Source organism: Eptesicus fuscus, chromosome 10, assembly GCF_027574615.1.
Source record: "Eptesicus fuscus isolate TK198812 chromosome 10, DD_ASM_mEF_20220401, whole genome shotgun sequence".
NCBI lineage: Eukaryota > Metazoa > Chordata > Mammalia > Chiroptera > Vespertilionidae > Eptesicus > Eptesicus fuscus.
In genome coordinates, this window is record NC_072482.1 from 46,032,872 (window position 1) to 46,053,961 (window position 21,090).

The 21,090-nt window shown below is 43.3% G+C and overlaps 2 protein-coding genes and 1 long non-coding RNA gene across 8 annotated transcripts in view; 1 reads left to right on the forward strand and 2 right to left on the reverse strand.

The window, feature by feature from the left end:
* Positions 1–360: 360 nt before the first annotated feature.
* Positions 361–2,827, reverse strand: LYRM2 (LYR motif containing 2). Its single transcript, XM_008149689.3, has 3 exons — positions 2,768–2,827; positions 1,967–2,107; positions 361–1,526 (listed from the first exon to the last, which is right to left on the reverse strand). Exons 1-3 carry the CDS (start codon positions 2,810–2,812, stop codon positions 1,446–1,448), a joined length of 267 nt encoding a protein of 88 aa, XP_008147911.2. The 5' UTR covers positions 2,813–2,827; the 3' UTR covers positions 361–1,445.
* On the forward strand, positions 2,636–14,827 carry LOC129150603 (uncharacterized). Of its 6 annotated transcripts, XR_008557324.1 has the most exons (9): positions 2,636–2,793; positions 5,281–5,323; positions 5,415–5,522; positions 5,869–6,024; positions 7,864–7,973; positions 9,830–9,916; positions 12,508–12,960; positions 13,774–13,884; positions 14,473–14,827. It is a non-coding gene; the product is annotated as an uncharacterized LOC129150603 (long non-coding RNA). The 6 variants fall into 6 exon arrangements; XR_008557323.1 differs by lacking the exon at positions 5,281–5,323 and having other exon boundaries at positions 5,392–5,522; XR_008557320.1 differs by lacking the exons at positions 2,636–2,793; positions 5,281–5,323 and having other exon boundaries at positions 5,332–5,522.
* MDN1 (midasin AAA ATPase 1) overlaps positions 6,169–21,090 on the reverse strand; it is a 152,975-nt gene continuing 138,053 nt past the window's right edge. Inside the window, exons 89-102 of the mRNA XM_054722522.1 lie at positions 20,631–20,956; positions 20,184–20,345; positions 18,653–18,754; positions 17,815–18,022; positions 16,549–16,719; positions 14,821–14,978; positions 13,757–13,846; positions 12,824–12,939; positions 12,051–12,225; positions 10,909–10,982; positions 10,695–10,809; positions 9,936–9,999; positions 8,299–8,441; positions 6,169–7,603 (exon numbers count right to left, since the gene is read on the reverse strand). Of these exons, the coding sequence (XP_054578497.1) occupies positions 7,415–7,603; positions 8,299–8,441; positions 9,936–9,999; positions 10,695–10,809; positions 10,909–10,982; positions 12,051–12,225; positions 12,824–12,939; positions 13,757–13,846; positions 14,821–14,978; positions 16,549–16,719; positions 17,815–18,022; positions 18,653–18,754; positions 20,184–20,345; positions 20,631–20,956 (2,093 nt within the window). The 3' untranslated portion in view covers positions 6,169–7,414. The remainder of the gene's footprint in view (positions 7,604–8,298; positions 8,442–9,935; positions 10,000–10,694; positions 10,810–10,908; positions 10,983–12,050; positions 12,226–12,823; positions 12,940–13,756; positions 13,847–14,820; positions 14,979–16,548; positions 16,720–17,814; positions 18,023–18,652; positions 18,755–20,183; positions 20,346–20,630; positions 20,957–21,090) is intronic.

A 21,090-nucleotide genomic window follows, 5' to 3' on the forward strand; every position in this document is an offset into this window, starting at 1 on the left:
CTGTTATACTTTTGGTCTCTTTCAAAAGTGTTCTGAAGTCCACGGCTTTCTCTGATGTATTCTTTAAGCTCTGTTTTTCCCCTGACACTGGAGAACCTACTTCACTGAAGATCTTCCCTAATGATTTATCGTGCTACTTCTACATGGATGTTAAGGTAATTGCATTAGTTTCATCCAGAAGTTGCCTCTTCTTTTGGTGTTCAAGGTGTTTATTAAGGTTCTCTTTCTCCTCTCTCTTCAACAAAGATCTAGATTCCCAGTGGTGATCTTTTTCAGTGACACATCTGAAGAACATACCTCAACCACCCTGAGTGATAATACAGGAGGGTTTTTCAAGAAAGTTCCAGGTTATCTCCTGAGGTCAGTACACCCCCAGTCCTACTTATCATACTGTTTTTCAAAACAGCTTTATTGACTTATACAATGTTGTAAGCCAATTATATTTTAATTTTTAAAAATAAAAAACAGCTTTATTGAGGTATAATTCACATACAATACATATAAAATATATGTTTTAATGGATTTTAGTATATTCAGAGTTATGCAACTAAAACCTAACTTTAATATTTTCATCACCCCAAAAAGAAACCCCATATCCAGTTACTCTCCATTACATCCAAAGCCCTGGCAACCACTGATCTACCTATCCCACACATTTCCTATAAACGGAATCATACAATATGTGATCTTTTGTGATTGGCCTCTTTTACTTAGTGTTTTCAAGGTTCATCCGTGTGTAGCACGTATCAGTACTTCACTCCTTTTTATTGCCGAATGTTTTATTGTATAGATATACCACATTTTATTTACTCGTTTATCAGTTGGTGGGCATTTGGATTGTTTTTGGCTATTATGAAATAATGCTGCTATGAACATTTGTGTACAAGTGTGTTGTAGACATGTGTTTTTAGTTCTGCTGGTTGTAAACCTGCTGAATCAAGTTTAACCTTTTGAGCAACTGACAGTCTGTTTTCCAAAGTAGCTGCTCTAGTTTATGTTCCCGCCAGCAATATATGAGGGTTCTAATTTCTCCACATCTTCCCCATCAGTCGTTATCTCCCTTTTTGATTACAGCCATTCTAGTGCATGTGGTGGAAGTGTAATATCTCATTATGGTTTTGATTTGCATTTCCCTGATGAATAATGGTGATGAGTATCTTTTTATGTGCTAATTGACCATTTCTTGTACTGGTTTTTGCTTCTTATAAAATCTGCTGACAAATCCAGAAACATTTTCAAAATGCAGGGTATGTTTTTCAGTGCTAAGGCAATTGTTCCGATGCGGCTTTTCTTTGCCCTCTGTGACGTGCCATGCTCCATGTTCTGATATTTTGCTGGAGTGTTGTACATGCAAACAATTTGACTTGACTTTGGGCTGCCTGTCGTTGAGCCTAAGCTCAAAAAACACATGGAGACTTTGGAAATCTTTCAGGATAATGCTGTAGTTAAGATTTTGCTAGAGCAAGTGTTCTTTCTAACTCCTTGAGCTGCATATTGCCTTGTGTAATCATCATCCGGATTGTAACCTGTAAGAGAAAGTGAGATCTGGTCACTGTTTTACCTGGTTAGTCCAGGTGCAGCTGTATTATTGCATTTGTTCAAGTTAAGAACCAATGCTGAGAATTCAAATTGCTGCATATTAGGGAGTGCATGGTGTCTGACAGTCATACTTCCCAGACCCTCCTGCTGTAATATTTACAATATTTTCCTTTGTGTGTGTTGGAGGGGAAAGGGAGTGTTAAGAGAAAAGTCTGGTGATGCTAGTGTAGAATGTAGATACTTATAGTAAAGATTGTAAAATTTTAAATAGTTAAGAAAGTGGAAAATCAGTAACATTAGAGCAATGATCAAGATATCTCATCTCAGTGACATTTATATTCCAAGATGTCTACCAAACGTTTTTAAAAATTCACTGAACAAGACAAAAAAGGGCCAGGGACTGCCGTTATGATGATCTTGTTCTTACCTCCTCAGTGGCACTTTTGTTTCTTTTGAATTCTTCCCTTGCCCAGTCCTTCAGGTATTTGCGATCAGAATCATTTGGAACTTGCCGAATGGCTTGCAAAATCCTTCTGTAGAGAAGGAGAACTTGCTGCCTTCTCAAGAACTGTGCAGGGAGGAGAAGTGGCCATTACAACTGCACAGTTTACAGCCCGGGGGGCTCCACTTTAGCAAACCAAAGTGTAACCAGATCACTTCTCTTTGGTCCTTCATTTTGCAAAGGACAAAGAAAAATCCTCTTTTATTTTTCTTTTAAGAAAACAAGTTTATTTGGGCTGTTTGTTTGCTCTGTCAATCATAAGAGCCCTTAAAATCGAGAGCTGACTATTGGGCAGAAAAAGGGCTCCCAGACGTAGAAACTGGAACCACCACAAACAGCACTTTTTCTGAATTCCCGCCGTGGTGAAAATCCCCTGGTAACCTCATTTGCTCTTTCCGCAGATCAGTGTCGTGGGCAGAGCAGTTTCGGACGCATCAGGGCTCCAGGGCTCCAGGAGGTCAAGAGCCTGCCCTGCCTTTTCTGTCCGACAAGACAGGTTTCTGCCTACACGCCCCGCGCTCCTGCCCTCCCAGGCCCCGCCCCCTTCCAGCCACACCTCACGGGGAAGCCCCGCCCCCTCCGGCCCAGGCCCGTCAGAGCGCGCGCGGGGTCACCGGGCCCAGGTGCTCCCCAGACGCACCCCGTAGGTTGGATGCGGGGAGAGACGGAGGACTGAGCTTAGCCCTGGGGAAGCTGTCCTAGAAGGCCCGTGAGAACAGCTGGTACCTGCTTTAGCGTTAGTGTCGCTGGAGGTAAGCGGGAAGTAGCCATGTCCTCCACGCAGCGGGTTGGTTAGAGCCACAGTGCGCAGGAGCGGAAGTGGAGGGAGGGACGAGGGGGCGGGGCGAGTCCGGTTTCCTGGGAGACGCCTGCAGCTAGGGAACCGGCTTGTAGCCTGGGGCAGTTTGTTGTCTTAGCCTCAGTCTCCGGGGTAAACCGGGATGGCAGTTTCTGCCATGGATTGTTGGGAATGAAGTGAGTGGAAAGGCATTTAGCACAGTTCCTGACACATGGTTATGAGTTTCATTAAATGGAAGTTCAGTTTTTTAGAGGTGAGGGGGAAAATTATTCTGGTGTACTCCCCTTGAACTTTTTGAATGTGTATAATTAGGAATGCTATAAGCTTAAATGTTTATTTTAAAATTCGTGCCCTCTTCCTTTGTCTTTTTCATTCCCATCCTGCCCTTTTTAACTGCAATCATTTTCCTGGCAGGGGGTAGTCTTCACGATCCTCGTTAGTTACCAGGCTTTCAATGGCTGCCCCATTGCAGCTTTAAGAACTTCGTATCACTAATAACAAGGAAATGCACATCCCGTCTTCATCTCCTAATTATTTTGTCCTCCCCACCACACACACACACACAAGCATTTAGGTTATATTACTCTAAGGGGGTTAGTGAATCTTTGCTATATTTATTTTCTAAATAGGGTTGTTCCAAATTAAAATACAACCAAACAGGATCATTCAGTGATGTTTACTTGATGAACATTTACAAAAATGTTCAATTACCTGTTGCCTCGCTTTTTGGAATTTTGGGGGCTTCCTTTTCCAAATTGTGTTCTGGCTGCTAAACCTCCCGTCTGTGAAGTGAGAGGATAGCATTTCCCTCAGAGCCCTTGTGTGTGTGATGCACTGAGAACAGGGTGTGGCACATATAGGCACTCTAATGGTGAGTTTTTTAACATTACCAGGCTTACCCCATGACCACTTTTTCAAAATTTGTGTACTAATTAGCAATAGCAATTCATTGATTTTTTTTTCTTTTAAATATTAGTGAAGTTTGCCCAGCTGGTGTGGCTCAGTGGTCGAGCTATGAACCAGGAGGTCATGGTTTGATTCCTGGTCAGGGCACATGCCCCTGGATTGTGGGCTCCATCCCCAGTGTGGGGACATGCAGGAGGCAGCTGATCAATGATTCTCTCATCATTGATGTTTCTATCTTTCCTCTCCCTTCCTCTCTGAAATCAATAAAAATACACTTAAATGTTAGTGAAGTTAAACATCCCTGACCACTTTTAGTTACATTTATTTTTTGAATTGTCATGACTTTGGTCCATTAATGCTGATTAAGACTTTTAATTTAAAATTAATGCTGATTAAGACTTTTAAATTAATATGTAATTTATTTGTTTTTTTAAATTTAAATTATTGTTTAAAGTAAGGACTTTTATTCTAATTTTATGTGGGCTGTTTGCCTGTTTTTCTGTTCCTTTTTTTTTTATTTTGGTCCTTTATGTAGTTTTAAGTCTCTATACAATAATGTGTATTTTTTGAGGCTTTTCAATTTTTAATTTTTTTTTTCATTGCTAATGTTTAAAATATTTACTCCATCTAGAATTTATTTTGATTCATGGCATGATATGGATGTTAAGTTCTTTTTCAGCTGCTCAGCTATACTTTTGATACCATTTAATAGTTTATTCCTCTTCCTGGACTTTGTGATGCCTATATGGTAAATTCTCTTAAGATTTGAATAATCTATTCAGGATTATTTGACCTGGGACTAGTTTTTAATTTTTGTTGTGTTGTCTGTTATCTGGCAAGAAGACTCCCCTGTAGTTTCTTGCCCAAATCTTTAATCTTCTGTACAACCTTTAGAAATATTTTGTATCATTCCCCTCCAGATCACCTTAGGATCTTTATTACAGTTTTGACAGTGTTTTCAACCTATCCTTCCTATATAATGAAAGGGTAATATGCAAATTGTCCCCTCGACTGGGAGTTTGATCAGGGGGCGGGGCCAGCTGGCTAACCACCTGCGGCCCCTCCCCCTGGCCAGGCCCCATTACCCCAATAAGGGCGGGCCAGCCGGACCCCACCCATGCATGAATTCATGCACCGGGCTTCTAGTAAATTAATAAATGTGTGAGAACAGATATTTTTACCCCATTTCTTCTTCCCATCTGGACATTCATTTATGTTAGGCACTGGTAATGCTGTCATGAACCATATATGCTCCTTGTCCTCAGCCCCACACTTTGGGCAGGAAGACATGTAAGTCTAATACAGATGTAAAGGTTCATAATATGGGGGCTCATTCTTCCTGGAGGGCTTATCAGAGCTATATGTTTGTCAGAAAGGAAAGTAGGTAAGAGAATTCCAGAAAAGAATGTGTGGAACACGGGCAGATTCTAGGATCCCCGTGGTTTGCTGTGATAGATGGAATAGTGTGGTGGGGATGCAGGGAGAGCAAGGCAGCAGAGTCAGGGCACCCTAATAATAAATGTCCTCTTCACAGCAGGGACCTCTGGAGGAACTTTTGAAAGATCTCCTTGGATGTTGTGAGTAGGATGAAGTGAAGCTAGCAAAGTGATTACTTTAGGATACTATTTAATACTTCTGGCTACAGATTTAAAAGAATTCCCGCTACAGTGCCGTCAGAGGAGACAGGATAAGATAAACAACCAGAAGTTAGAGCAGACAAAACTGGAGTTTGGATGAAGAAAGAGAAGTAAGGCAGATATAAAGACCGAGTAGCAGGTGAGTGTGAGAGGAAGCGTGTCCTCAGAACCTTCTAAGTGACGCGTGCTTTGTACCCTGGGCCAGGGTCTGCCTGACCCCCACCCCTAATCCCTGATAGGTCTCCTGTGACTGCTCCCATGCTTCCTAACCCTTTCCCCATCACAGCACAAGCTGAAAAAGGGACTCTTGGGTAGCTGCTTACTGGAATGCCTGCTGTCCCAGACCCAGTGAGCTGCTGTAGGGCTGAGGGAGTCACTATCTTAGCAAACCAGCTGGGATGCTCTGGTTTGGATGGTCCTATCAATTAAAGGTAGAGACGATAGACTACCACATCACTGTCATAATGTCGTTTTTCCCCTACCAGATCCAATCCTACCCCATAAACGGCTTTGGACATGAAATCTGAGTGGAAGAGACTGTCATCTTGGAACAGAATCTTTACGAGCCATTGTTTCCACCAACTTGCCATTTCTCCATTGCCACGAGGCCCTCAACTCACCCTCCGTGGACATGGAAACAAGTAAGAAATAAACCCGACTGTACGAAAAGCCACTGATGTTGTGGGGTCATGTCAGTCTAAGGTAGTGACAGCTGACTGGTCCAGCAGATAAGACCATTCCCTTTGTACTTCTCTCTGTTGTGTTCCATTAAGAATGGTCACAAATTACATCACCACTGGTATATTTTTTAATAGTTTTCAGAATATAAGCTGCATAGCTTTTTAGAATAAAAAATAAATGATATAACATCAGGTACATGCTTTGGGTCTCTTGGTTAAACAAACAAATCTGTGTCTTGGTTGACCACCTCAAAAAGAGTGGCAAACTTCACAGTGTAACTTGATAACAGACATGGAGATAGACGATTACATCATGGCATGTTGTCTACAAAACAACATTCTGAGGGTCAGAACTTAAGTAGAACAGTTTCAAGTATTCAAGCACTGCTTTCTGGCTAAAAACCGCTTAAAAACCGTTGATGTATTTTGACTGGGGAAAAAAAATAGATGTAGCTGCTTAGTTCTGGATACAGCATATCTTTTCCAGAATAAAACTGGCTCAGTCCAGCTTGAAAGCAGTGTGAGGAATGATTCTTCCCCTTAACTGGTAAGAAAAAAAGGAACTAAAGAAATAAATTACTACAACAGCAGGGACTATGGCAGTGAGAGAATGGAATACACAAGGGGATAATCATCTTCCCGTCATTGCATAGTCTCCCGAAGCAGCAAATGTGAAGGACACCGAAAAGCCACTTCATTTCACACAGCCCACGGATCAGCTCCGCTTACCGGAGCCCCGGACGGCTGGCGGCTTTATGAGCACACAGACAACCAGCCTCTTCCCCCGAAGAGAAGGTGGTTCTTTTCACGGGCAGCACAGTAAGAAAACACACTCGGCCTCTGAGGGCTGCAGCTGTCTCAGCCACTTGACAGCTTTTGGGTCCACACTATGGGCTTGGCAAAGCCAAACCTTAGAGTGGGGACAAAAGCACAGCTCCCGTCAGGCCTTGAGCCAAAGGACTGGCACAGCCCCGGCTCCTGGCAGCATCTCCTCAAGGCAGGTGTCCAGGGTCCCTTCGAGGGAAAGCAGACAGCTGGGCCCACGGCGGGGGGAGGGAGAGACTGGCCTCCTCTCAGGCCACAGCTTCCAAGACGGGCTGGCAGGGCAGTCTCTCAGGTACGAGACCAGACGCCCGCTGCTCCTTCGCTGCCCCACATCTGTTATAAACCCAAGTTTTCTCTGAAATCATGTCAAAATGTACATTGCAATACATTTTTATAAATCAGACCTAAGATAAAATATAACTTAGAGCTGCAAATTCAGAAACTGTGTCCAGAAAGGAGCACCGGGGCAAGAAGTAGCTTTTGACCGTGGTTTAAAGTCTCAACTTTGGACTATATTCTTGCTGGTCTACAGGTGGTCAGAGGCTGTCACTAACTCAAACCACTGCCTGAGAGCATCGCTGAGCGTCTCAGGGAGTGCGTTCACGTCGCGAAGAATTATGTAGAAGGGGAATGGGAACTCCTCCATGTAGGATCGGATTTCAGGCAGCTCTCCGGGTCCTTTAAATATTGGCACTTTAATGTCCAAGATAGAATCCTGCCAACAGAAGATATTTTGAAATAAATCAGTGTCCTTGGCTAGCTCTTCCAGGCTCTCTCTCACCAACATTTTTTAGGTCTCCCGTGTGTAATTCCTGCCTATGAGAGTAGCTTTCATTACTAAGTAAAACAAAATTTTCAGAACTCATTGAGGAGGAAGGTCTTTCTGAGCGCCCCTTCTAGAACAGGCACTGAAAGGGGGGTAAGAAAACCCAATTTCCCTGTGACGGTGTGTCCCATTCTCAACTTGCTGTCTAGGCCTTAACCTGACCTGCAGAGACCATGCTTCCCTGGAACAGAACTGCCCTGTGGACGGACATCTTTCACTCGGTGACTGATCTTCCTGTTGGGAGGAGGGCACTGCCAAGGTACGAGTAACTGGAAAGGACCCACTGTCAAAGCTGGCATAGGTAGTTAAGGGGTGCTCTCTGGAGTCAGCCAGAATCCTGGCTTTCCCACTCATCACCTATAATCAGTGATTCTGTCCTTCACTAAAGTGGGAATAATCCCCATCTCACTGGGTTATTGCAAAGTTAAATGAGAAAAGTTATAAATGCCTAGAGCAGCACCTGACGGAACACTGTGTTAGGAATTCTGAGTGTGATGGTGCGACCCAGGCCATATTTCAGATGGAACAGGCTGAAGAACACCTCCACGTTATCCCCAGAAAAGTGGCTTTTCGTAGTCGCTCACCCGGGAACTGGGATTATCCAACACAACAAAAATGACGAAGATGTTCGCACTCCGGGCAGCCTGGACTGCCGCCAGGACTCTGTCTTTGCCCTCGAGGAAGAGGCCGCGCCCATCAGAGACCACCAGGAGGAGCTGTGCAGTGTCTGTAGTAGAACACAAGGGAAGTCCATCTTTAACAATAACTCAAAACTACCTAAAGTAAGACAAGTTAGTACAGGCCAGTGATGGGCAACCTTTTGAGCTTAGTGTGTCAAACTTCGCCAAAAAACTGAGCATAACTCGGGTAGTGTGTCACTTCGAGGAAAAAACATTATTTCGCGATATTTATAGTTTAAATAACATAAATGTTTCATCCTCGACATGCGGCCACCTCAGCGGCCACGTGTCCTCAAAAATGGCACTGACACGCGTGTCAGAGGTTCGCCATCACTGGTATAGGCTTTCTCTGTACTACTGACATCAAACAGCTCTGGAACTGGTGCATTCTGGGCATAAGTAAAAGGGACCTCTAATTAGATGTTACTTCAGATGCCTGCGTCAGGGACAGCATACATACAAAGCTTCTGGGAATAAAACAGTTTCCCATTAGTGTTTCAGGGGATGTAACATTTAGATCAACTTCACTGGAAAACCCTATATAATAAAAGGGTAATATGCAAATTGACCATCACTCCAACACTGCCACAAGATGGCCAGCAGGGGAGGGCAGTTGGGGGCGACTGGGCCAGCAGGGGAGTGGTTAGGGGGTGATCAGGCTGGCAGGCAGAAGCAGTTAGGGGCAAGCAGATGAGCGGTTAGGAGCCAGCAGTCCTGGATTGTGAGAGGGCAGTCAGGCATCCCTTGAGGGGTCCCAGATTGGAGATAGTGCAGGCTGGGCTGAGGGACACACCCCTCCCGTGCACAAATTTCGTGCACCAGGCCTCTAGTTAAAATATAAAAATGCAATACTGAGGAGGACATTAGAAGAAAAGTGTCTGTCAAAAACCTAGACCCGTCTCTTTCAAATTTTTGCTGATTTCTCTATTTTTTCCCTTTAAAAACTCAGAGGGGGCCATTAAAAAATAAATGAATTAAAATGTTTAAAAATATTTAGTGTATAATGTTATCAGCTAAAGATTATAGTGTCTGAGGGTGGGCTGTCTTTGTCAAAGACATTTACCAAGTCTTTAGAAGTATGAAAAAGACTTGCTTCCAACAGGAAGTTCTCCATGATACTATCATAACTGAGAGATTTCTGTAAAGAACTAGATAAAGAACTGGTGTGTTTCAAGGCCCAAATCAATCATGGCCGGATTAGCTGGTCTCTGAATTATGTCCTCCTCCGCTTTCTTGTTAAGTATGAATTTTATAACTTGCTCCTTTCATAACTCTCAACCCAATCTATCAAATAAGTATATACTAGTTAATTAGTATCTAATTCCTTCATTTATTATAAGCCTCCTGGGTATGGGTTTAATAAAAATTTCTAAATAAAGAAGTAAAAAAATTCCAGGATGGCTAATACCTCTCCTGTTTCTTGCTTTCCCTGTAGAGCATCCACATTAAAAGATGGTGATGAGTGCAGTGAGATGAAGCAGGCAACTTGCAAATACAACAGAAAACCATTTCATCAACAAAGGTAAGGGAATGCAGCTCACCTGGACTGATGTTCTGTGAGAGCTGCTGAGCGGCTGCAAACATGTTGGCTACCGACTCCAGAAACTGAAACAGACAGTTAGGAAACTAAACTCTCTTCCCATTCTCAGAGAGCTTAAAGTTATAACCATCTCAGATCTGCAGGCAACCAAACTATCCCTTCAGCCACCTGTAGTCAAGGACCACTGCTTGGTATTCACCCTTGAGATATGGCATACACCCCACTAGTGTTCTACATGACACCCAAAGGAAAAGAAATACCTTTACTGGGGGATAAGAAGTGAATTAACTCCCCAAACGAACAAAACAGCTGTCTTTAAAGAAAACACAAAATGTCCACATCAGAATTACTGTCCCATGCTGTTTTGAGAACCTGTCATCATGAGCAAGTCATGTGGCTTTATTTTACATCATTTCTTCTCTAAGCTAACTGGGAAAGAGAGATTGGCCTTGACCCTGATAAGGGTACTGGGAGATGGTTTATTTTTCAAATGTTCCAAACCTCTCAGAAAAATAAGGAGCCAGAAAATCAAAGATACAAAGTCAAAAATGACCTTTGAGAAACTGAGAAAAAAGAGGTTACACCGTTAATAATGGGCGCCAGGAAGTTTCCATCCCAGCAGGACACAGGCTAGGGTTTACGACTGTTCTGTATTGTAAATTCTGCCTTACACTACACTGGGAGGAAGGTGTTCTAAAAATCATGTCTCCACTAAACAAGAAGAATATCTGTGCAGAGACATTTGATGTCATAAGCATACCTGAGCAATCTTGGTTTTCTTTTGTTGGAATTTGCAGAGCCGTAGAATCTGGGACCCCGAGTGATCACTGAACTGTTCATGGAATGGGTGTAATAGCTTTACGGACTCTCCAAAACTTGGGGGAAAAGCCAAATATAATGAAGATTATTTTTTGTCATGTGAACAAAATAACCACAGAAGACTAGTTTTCCCAGTGATTAAAAGGCACTCTTACCTGCACACCGCAATCTGACCCACTTCCAGAAGGGTTAGAGCATTTCCAATCACAGCCAAAGATTCAAATGCAAGCTGTGAAATACAGTTAAGGGTTTGAAGGAATCAGAATATCAACCTTTTTTATACCAAGATTCTTACAGAAGACATATTTTTTATATTGCCCATTAATACGGCTATTCACAACCAACCCAGAAGCTTGGTGTCCTTGGGCCCTGGCTAATACCACAAATGCTGAAACCCATAATCCATTACACTGGTAGGAAAGGTCTGCTCTAGACATCATTCCACAAAAGTGATCTTGAGATATTTGGTCCATAAATTTTAAAAACTTACTTTTTTGGTGACATAAAAAGTAATTTTTAAAAAACCAATTCTAATTATACATATATGACTGCATAGTTTTAAATTTAAATTCATATATAAAGATGTTGATTATGATGATACTTATGGCAACCAACATCTACTGAATACCTATCAAGTGCTAGACATTAAACCAAGTTTTCTACATCCATTATTTAATTTAGTTTTCCTAACAACTCTGATGAACTGCCCAAAGTCACAAAGTAGTAGAGAGTTACGTGGTAGTGGGGAGCTGAACCCAGGTTCAGAGGTTAAACTTTTTCCAGCAGAGCCTACGTGTCCATTTTAGGTTGCTCGTGTTGTGTAACAGCAAAAAACAACACTCTTAAGTGTGCATATTACTTACTGTATCGTTAAGTAATTCTATTCAGGCTCCTAAGCCTTGTTAGTACTGATAGAACTCTAACCCTAGATAATTTCAGACTTAATAGAAAGGTGTGATGAATACATTTTTTAAAAAAGATATTATGTTGTGCATGGTTTAAAGAACGGCAGTACACTGCATTTTGTGGAATGCATGTTGTCAGATTTACTTATTCTGCAGCTAGACAATAGCATAGCAAGGCTATAAAACAATTTTAAAAACATTTAACAGTAAGGCACCAAAATATTTGAGACATCTTGAAATTGCCCTTTTTAACTCTTTAAATTTTAGGTCTTCTCAAACATGGTATTTGCATTCTCAGGAAAGAAAGACTAACTGGTGTTTCCTCCAGGTCACATCTAAAGCATTTGATGTCCCAGGGCACAGGGCTTGATTTAGGTAGCTTCCTTTCTTACCTGTTTGGTATGGTTGTCTACCATGCTAGAAGAGTCATCGATAGCCAAACAAATCTGATACTGGCGTTTACTGGGCTTGGTCCTTCGGAGCCAAATCTTGTCTTTTCGGAATTGGCTAGCAATGTATGGGATGACCTTCCGCATGTTCAATCGCTTCCCAGTTCGATAGTCTCCTCTATTAAATTTACCCAAATGGGACAGAGATTAAAAATTGCTCATCCCTTGAAAACTTCAAAAATACCTCATCCCCAGTTATACAAAATAACCCAGTAACCTGGCACAACGAAGTGTTACTGCAATTGCGGTTTAAGGGCCAGGATCTCCTTGATCAGCAGCCAGAAAAACTGGCTATGTGGCACAATAATAATTAGATCCAAAAAAATTAAGAGACTTTTTTTAATTTAAAAAAATGTTTGCATTGAGTATTAAATCTTGGATTCTCTTTTCTGTTCTACAGCTATAATCTCGGACCCATCTTTGAAAAGATCTAGGTGAGTAACATGCAACAAGCGAGTAATCCGACATGTAGCAGCAATATGAGCAGCACACAAGGGCTCAGCAATTTCCCATCAGTTACTCATGAATCAAAGGAACTGCGTTCTGCCAAACTTCACCGAACCTTGTGGTAGACAACAGACTAAGGAACACCATGCTGGTGCCTGTGCAGCAGAAATGGCAATCCGGAGCCAGTAAGTGGTTCAGTGCTGAGCTCAATGGAAAAGCGATACTGCCATCATTTCAGGGCTCTCAAGTACCCGATGGAGACGACTTACTTCAGCTTGGCTGCCTGGGTGGGCTCTAATATGAGACGAAGCTGTTCACACAGCTGTTGTGAAAGAGGTGCAGTTAAGATCAGGTAGCTATGCCACATTTCAGCTGCAGCCTTTTCCTGTGACAACAGCAAGAACATGTAAGTTACCTTGACAATGTCAGAGCTGACCAGTCATTACAACCAGGTGAAGGTTTGACACTAAGAAGCACTTCCAAGTTTTTCTTAGCTGCTATCTAATTTACTTGATTAAAAATGTCTCTCTTTCCACAAAAACCACAATTCACAGTTCAAACTGTAAAATACTAAAACACATGACCAAATCAATGCCTTCTTCACATCACCTACAGAGTATAACCTGTACTTTCATGTGGAGAGGGAGCTGTGAATGGGTAATTTTGGTGCCAACAGATCCAGCCCCTTAATCGTGGGCTCTCAGGGTCATGTTTTAAAAGCAAAAGTGACAAGTGCAAATCTCAGCACATTAAACAGTGTGCTTATTTCCTGGAAACAAAGCTCCATGTTTGTTTGTTTTTGCCAACATGTGGTGGGGATGATGATGAGACATAAAAATCAAATAAAATATGTATATATACAGTAAATTCAGAATACAAGGAAATTAAAAATGAAACTTCTGGTTGATCTACACTTCGGTATTACACCACCTGCTAATGCTCCAGGTGGCCTATTCTGAGAATGATATAGTATCCTTTTGCCCTGTACAGAAGTCAAAAAAATTAATCACATCATTTCTGTTTTAATTAAACTAAAGGTCTAGAGGCAAAGCAGGCAAGGGACAGACTTGGGCTTTAGGATTATAATTATACTCCATGTACTCAGTCCCTTTTACAAAGGTTCTGGAGCTAAGGATCCATTAAGTTTCTGTATCTTAACAAAACAAAAGTCAAGATATTGTAAGAAAAGGCCAGTGACTTACTTCTTCTGGGTTTCCAGGTTCATGTGGCTGCCACCTTTCCAGCTGTCTCTCCAGCTCCTGTCTTAGCTCATCGACATCTTTTAAAAAGGGCTAAGAAGAAGAAAAACCACAAATGAGAGGCAGCCCAGGTTGGAACCACAAACTCAGTCAGGCTGCCTTCTTCCCTGCAGTATGAATCCAAGTGCATACCCCCGAGACATAACACACAAGCACATTTTTTTTTTTTAAATAGCTTTTTATTGATTTCAGAGAGCGTTAGAAGAAACATCAGTGATGAGAATCATTGATTGGCTGCCTCCCGCACGCCCCCCATGGGGATCGAGCCCGCAACCTGGGCATGTGCCCTTGACTGGAATCGAACCCAGGACCCTTCAGTCCACAGGCCGACGCTGTATCCACTGAGCCAAACCAGCCAGGGCAACACACAAGCAAATTTAATGGCACAGTAAGGAGATGCCAGACAACAATCCTTCTGCTTCCCATTTGTTGAGATAAGATGGATAAAGGAAATGTTAACTTTTATAAATTGATCCCAGCAAAACAAAACCAAATGCCCAAGAAGATATCAATAATGAAATTATTATTTGATTAATCTAGATTGCCATTAAGTCAAACAATTAGGGAAAGCAACTTGGTTACTCTGTTCTTCCTAAATGCAGGCATTAAGTCAAAGATTCCTGTTACTTAACCAACACAAACTGTTAACCCTCCTGCAGGCTCCTTACACAGGATGGTGGATGTGAGAAGAGATGTGACAGCTGGAGGCCCAAGGACCAGATCCACCATCACCCCAGGTCAGGGCACAGACCACCCGCTGTGACCCTGGGACTAACCATTAGAACAGTGTTTTATCTGCTTAGAGAACACTTGTCATACCAACAGTGATCCTAAGAAATTTGGTAAGGATATGATACCCCAAAACAAACAAGTATTCCATAAAGTTCTAAAGACAATGACTGAAAAGGAATTTATAATTACATTTTGTCAACTTAGGAAAAAAATGGAAAGATTTTTTTTTCCCCCCACCCTAATCACCCCACCCCTACTTGTGAAAGTTTTAGTACCTGGAAAATCGTGTCCACAAGGAAGTGATGGGCCGTATGAATGGTCGAATCTCGGCTTCTCTCAGGTTTCTCATTCTCTGCCTCCTTGTGGGATCTGTCTGTCCTGGGATCTTGGTCTTCCTCTGTTTTAAAAGTTTTGGTTTCCATCTCATCAACGCCTGTTTTCATAAAAAGACATAGTTTTACTTATCATACATATTAACATAAAGACTGAGCCTTCATGGTTGTCTTTCAATCCTAACAATTACTCAGACTTCACTCATTCACTCCCCAGCACATCTCCACTTATTGGTTCCTCATGTTCTTTCACTCTGTAACGGTCATTACCAATTCTTATTCCCCTAAACTTCTCCTCCTCCCCACCCTGATACTGAAGGCAGCTGTTTTGGGGAGGTAGAAATAGGGGAGATGATAGTTCACATTGACAAGCCCTGAAAAACTGTGTGATTCTTTAAACTGTGTGCATGTAGAGCTTTGATAAAAATAAAAACTAAAACAAATCATAGTTCCATTTTATAGATGAAGAAACTGAGGCTAATAATAATAATAATAATAATAATAATTTGCCCCAACTGGTAAAGTAAGAGGCAAAGTCTAGATTTTAATCAGTGAGAGGCTGATCACAGAGCTGTGCCTTCCCACCATCATATAATGGCCAATCAATAGTAGCAACACCCCTGAGAGGGCAGAAAGGAGGAAGAAAAAGTTCTTTAATTTGGCAAGTTCTTTTGAATTTGCATTTGTTCCATTACTGACAGTTAATTTTTACACTGCTGTTAGTATTATATTGGTATTTTTTTTAAATATCTATTTTTATTTATTTCAGAGAGAAAGGGAGAGGGAGAGATACAAACATTAATGATGAGAGAGAATCACTGATCGGCTGCCTTCTGAACGCCCCCCTCCCCCCCCGGGGATAGAGCCCACAACCTGTTATGTGTCCTTGACCGGAATCGAACCTGGGACCCTTCAGTCCACAGGCCAGCGCTCTATCCACTGAGCCAAGCCAGCTAGGGCTTGGTATGTTTTTTAAATATATTTTTTATTTCAAAGAGGAGGGGAGAGAGAAATAGAAACATCAATGATGGGAGAGAATCACTGATCAGCTGCCTCCTGCACACCCCACACGGGATCGAGCCCGCAACCTGGGCATGTGCCCTTGACCGGAATCAAACCTGGGACCCTTCAGTCCGCAGGCTGACACTTTATCCACTGAGCCAAATGGCTAGGGCTGATAGTTATTTTTTACTGTGTTGAATATATTTTAAAAGATAAAGACCTTGTAATAGCCATTGGTCAACTATGAAATTGAACTGTGTGTAAGGAGGTTTGTTACTTTCACTTTCTCACATGTATTGTCCCCATTCTATATTTACAGCATTTTTATTGTATATTTTCATATAATAGAAAACATTCCTCTAATAGTCAAGAATAAACCTTCTTGTCACAATTGGGTAACTGCTCTATTCTGTTCTGCATGCTTTAAAAAGGTGGATGGGATTTTGTCTGAAAGGCAAGTTTCAGTGGTCTCCTTGAAAGAGTGTCTTGCAACACCACTCTTCGACCTTTCCACTCTGAAACATGATACAGTGACATTATTACAGACCAACGAATGTCTAAGCCGGGGTTTAGGACGAGGAAGTAAAAGACCAGACTAGAATACAGTGCAAGAGAAGCAACTTCTCTAAGTCAGAGAGCTTAGGAGGGTCTGTTTTCTGTAAGACTCACTGGAGCCTGCTGTGGTCCCCGACTTGACCTCCTCTGGCTTCAGTTGCTCAGTGTCGACTGCTTTGAGCTCCTCCTGCTCCTCCACGTCCATGAAGATGTCCTCTCTTTCCTCCTCCTCCTGCTCCTTGCTGGAGTCTTTTGCAGACTGTTGCTGCTCCATGCTGGCTACATCTGTTAAAAAAGTGCACACACACATAGAAAGCCTAGGTCAGAACAAAATAATCATGAGTGGGTGTGGTTTCTGTCATTAATGCTGGTTCTGCCACTGATGGGCTGTTGTGCCTTAGACACAGTGCTGGGCTTGTTTGTGCCCAAGATGTCCTGCTAACCTAATTATGTAAATCCTATTCTCCCCTCCCACCTCCTCCAGCATATCATGTAACTACACATGTGACCAGAGAAGTAGGATGTTTAGCTGGGTTTCTAGTGCTATTACAAGAGACTGAACCAGAATAAACAGGCTGGATACATGGTACATGATTCAGAGCAGCTAATGGCATCATCTTCCATTACTAAGTGATGGTAACGCTTAGCACAGAAACACGAACATGGGAATCACTGCATCCTGATCTTGGACAAGTTCTTAAACTTCTTTGGGCTCAGTGTTCTCATCTATAAACTGGAGATATCCCCAATCACGAGATGGCTAGAGGAATCCATGACCATGCGGTAAAGGCTCAGAACAGTATCTGGCACAGAGTAAAAGCTCAATACATGGTAGCTGTTACCATTATGTTTTATTTTCCTAAGGAGTAGGGACAGAAGAGGAGAAAAGTAATCTATTGCAGAGGAATTGCTTCTGTACTATCCTCATTGGTAGATATTATCAATAGTATTTCAAATATTAGGAATAAAACCATAGGAAGTCACCAAGAACTAGAGAGACTGACAAATGACTACTCCCTTTTCATGTAAAGAAAAAACATATTTCAAGTTTATGGCTTCTGCCATTGCAGGGAGCAGCCTCAAGGTCATTATGAAGAAATCTCCAGGACTCAGAAAGCCTGAGATCAGTGCTGGGTTTGGATACAACCAATAGTTATCAAGGGTATTTTAAAAACTTACACTACTAGACCTAGAAACACTGAGCATATGCACTTGGCTACAGATACCTTTAAACTCTGTAACGGTATTTCTGCACAGTTATTAGAAATGAGTTTCCTCTCCCTCCTAAAGATGAATTTGTAGTAACAGCTGGCGGCACACAGTCATACAGCATAAGCTCTCAGAGAGCTCAGTGAACAAAGAAGCCTTCCCTGCACCTACCGTAGGTCTGTGCATCATAAGGGTCGCTCCCTTGTTTAATGTGCTCAAATGCAGCCGCGTCCTCCGCCTGGGCCTGGGGCTGGGCCGGGGTGGGCTCCTGCTCCGTGTGGCTGTCCATATCCACAGTCCTCAGCCTCTTGTGCACGTGCTCATTGTGATCACCCATGGAGCGTTCATTGTTGGCCTGTCCAGGTTTCCTCTTAAAACTCTGGGAAATAGGAAATTCATCAGAGCCTTGTCTAATAGTAAAAGACTAAAAATAACCACAATGTCTGTCTCTGGGGGGCTGATTAAGTAAATTAGGTACAGCCATACAAAAGTGGAATTCAACATAGCTGTTATAAAGAATGCGTAGTTCTTTACATACACATGTCCACATATGTCACATATGCAGAGATCTAAAAGAAGACAAAACTGGTAGCACCCACTTCCTTGGGTGGCTTGAGAACAGGAATAGGATGGAAGCTTTTTAGAGAACTGGTTTTTATATACAAATTTTGTATCATGTGCGTAAATTACACCCCATTAAAAAAATGTTTTTAAACTCAAAAGACTATGGACATTGAAAAGAGTAATACTGGTTGGTGCTGGGCAGCAGCACCAGGATCTCAGGCTCCATAACAGGAATGGGGTGGTGGTGTGTGTGTCCATGACCCTGCACAGGTTCCACTGGGAAAGCCCCAAAGTCGAGGCCTACTCACCAGGGCTGCCATCGTGTCTGGTGGAACAGGACAGCAAAGGTAACGAATGTGGCTCTTTTTTTTTTAATCACTATGTTTAGAGCATCTTTTTTTTACATGCAACCTTCACTTTAGTTTAGCTGAAGAGTGATAGACACCTGTGTGTTTTTCCTGGTCTGTTTCTGGGAGGCCAACCGGGCGATGACATTGGATTCGTGGCCTTCTGCCTGGTTCGCGTCCGCAGCTCCACTCCCGTGTTCCTATGAAATCCAAGCCATAAAGAATGAGGATGGAGGAAGCTACCAAGCACCTGGTTACTGTGCCACATTGTGCACAACTTCTCTCACCATTATTCTCATCTCAGAGTGAAACTGTCACACCTGCCCGCCTGCTCTGGAGCTCACCCATGACTAGCCTGGCCTGTGGGCAGAATCAGGAGCATCTAGACCCGGACCTGTTGCCAACACTCCGGGTGACCTCACTCTGCCAGGCTGACAGTTCTTAGTTTACAGGAGTGTGGTGGCTCACTCTGAAGGGCTGCAATAGCAGGTCCTCTGACCAGGGCTCTCATAGCATGCCAGCGGCCCCAGCTGTGGCCACATACAGAGCACATCACCCAGGTCAAAACATCAAGTGCTGCCCGGCCGGTGTGGCTTAATGGTTGAGCATCGACCTATGAACTAGGAGGTCGGGGCATATAAAGAATCAACCAATGAATGCATAAATTAAGTGGACAACAAATCAATGTTTCTTTCTTCCTTCCTCTCAAAAAAAAAAATCAATAAAAAATCCTATATAATAAAAACCTGATATGCTAAGTGTCCAGTTGTCTGTCGGCCATTCAACCAATCAAAGCATAATATGCTAAGGCCACTCAACCACTTACTAAGATGTGCACTGATCACCAGGGGCCAGTCGACTGGTCCACCAGTCGCTAGATGTGCACTGACGACCAGGTGGCAGACGCTCCGAACTGTAGGTTAGCTTGCTACTGGGGTCTGGCCTGTCGGGACAGAGCGAGTCGGGCCAGACACACCCTGGAGCCCTCCCCAGCTGGCCAACCACCTGTGTCCTTCCCCGGCCCCGATCGTGCACCAGTGGAGTCCCTTGGCCTGGTCTGTGCCCTCTCGAAATCCAGGACCCCTCGGGATGTTGGAGAGCTGGTTTCGGCCCAATCCTGCAGGCCAGGCCAAGGAACCCCACTGGTGCACAAATTTGTGCACTGGCCCTTGAGTCTATAATAATCAAGTGTAATATGCTAAGTAGACTGGTAATCCTTCCAGACGAAGCCGGGACTGCGAGGGAAGCCCAGGTCCTGGGTACCTGCCGGCGACCAGAGGGAAGCCTGGGTCTCAGGTGCCAGAGGGAAGCCTGTGCCAGCAGCCAGGGGAAGGAAGGCCTACACTTGCACGAATTTCGTGCATTGGGTTTCTAGTAAAAAAATAACATGAACCTGATTCCCCCACAGAGAACTACTTAACTTTCTCATTAAGTCTATCAGTTAAATATAATGTGTAGCAAATATTCTGGGGTTAGTTCAGGGAAGCATATAAAAGTAGGTCTACAATCATTTTCTCAAGAAAGAAAAATGACCTTTTAGATGTCAACTAAAACAAACATCACATGTAAGCCAGCTGTGATTTCAGACAGGAAGAAGCGGCTCTCCTTGGGCAGCTGGCAGCCCCTCACCTCCTTCCCTGCCTCCTTCTCAGGCGCGGCCCCGGCCAGCTCCACCGCCTGCTCGCTCTGCATGTTCTCCACCCCAGTCTGCCCGCAGGAGGAATGCTCCTTCCTCTCCGTAGCCTCTGGCACCTGCTCCTCTGTGTCAGAGTCCTCCCCTTCTTTTTCTTCCTGCAGGGAAATCAAACACAGCATTAAGTGCTCTGGGGAAGGGACATGAGGTGGGGAACCCTTGCAGCAAGCAAACACCTCACTCCTCATGAGGGGTCTGCAGGGAGGGGATCAGCCAGGGAGGGTCTTAAACAGAAAATGAAGGCAGCAGCACCACCTGGTGAAGGAGTATCCTAAAGCAGAGGTCTGAAAGGTTGGCGACTGCTATCCTAAAGGACATGCCAGTGGGAGTAAGAATTTCTCCTCATTATTTCTAATCCAAGGCAAACCAGACCACCCTAATACCTGAGGCTGGAGACCTTGGTCAACAGAGACGCCATTCTCCGCACAGTTCTCACTGGCTTCAGCGCTGTCCTTGTCCTCCGGAGACGGCTCCTCCTCTTCTGAGCTTTCCTCAGAAGGCTGGTCCGTATCTTTGTTTTGGTCACTAGCTCCTGTGTCCATCTCTTCCACCCCCTCCCCCTTGTCATCTTCACTGGAGCCTTCCTCCGGCTCCTGCTGACCTTGATCTTCATTCTGATTGGTCTCAGTCTCTTCACTTATTTCCTCAGCTTCATGACCTGCTTCTTCAGTGTCCATTGCTTTTTCTTTAATTTCCAAAGGATTCTCTTCTGGGTACACAAAACAAACAAAAAAAGACAGAATTTTTAAAAACCAGTAATACCATTTTTTAAGATGGGATGGTTACCTAAGTGTTTTGTTACTTGAAACAGGAGTTGGCAAACAATGGCCTGTGGGCCTCCTG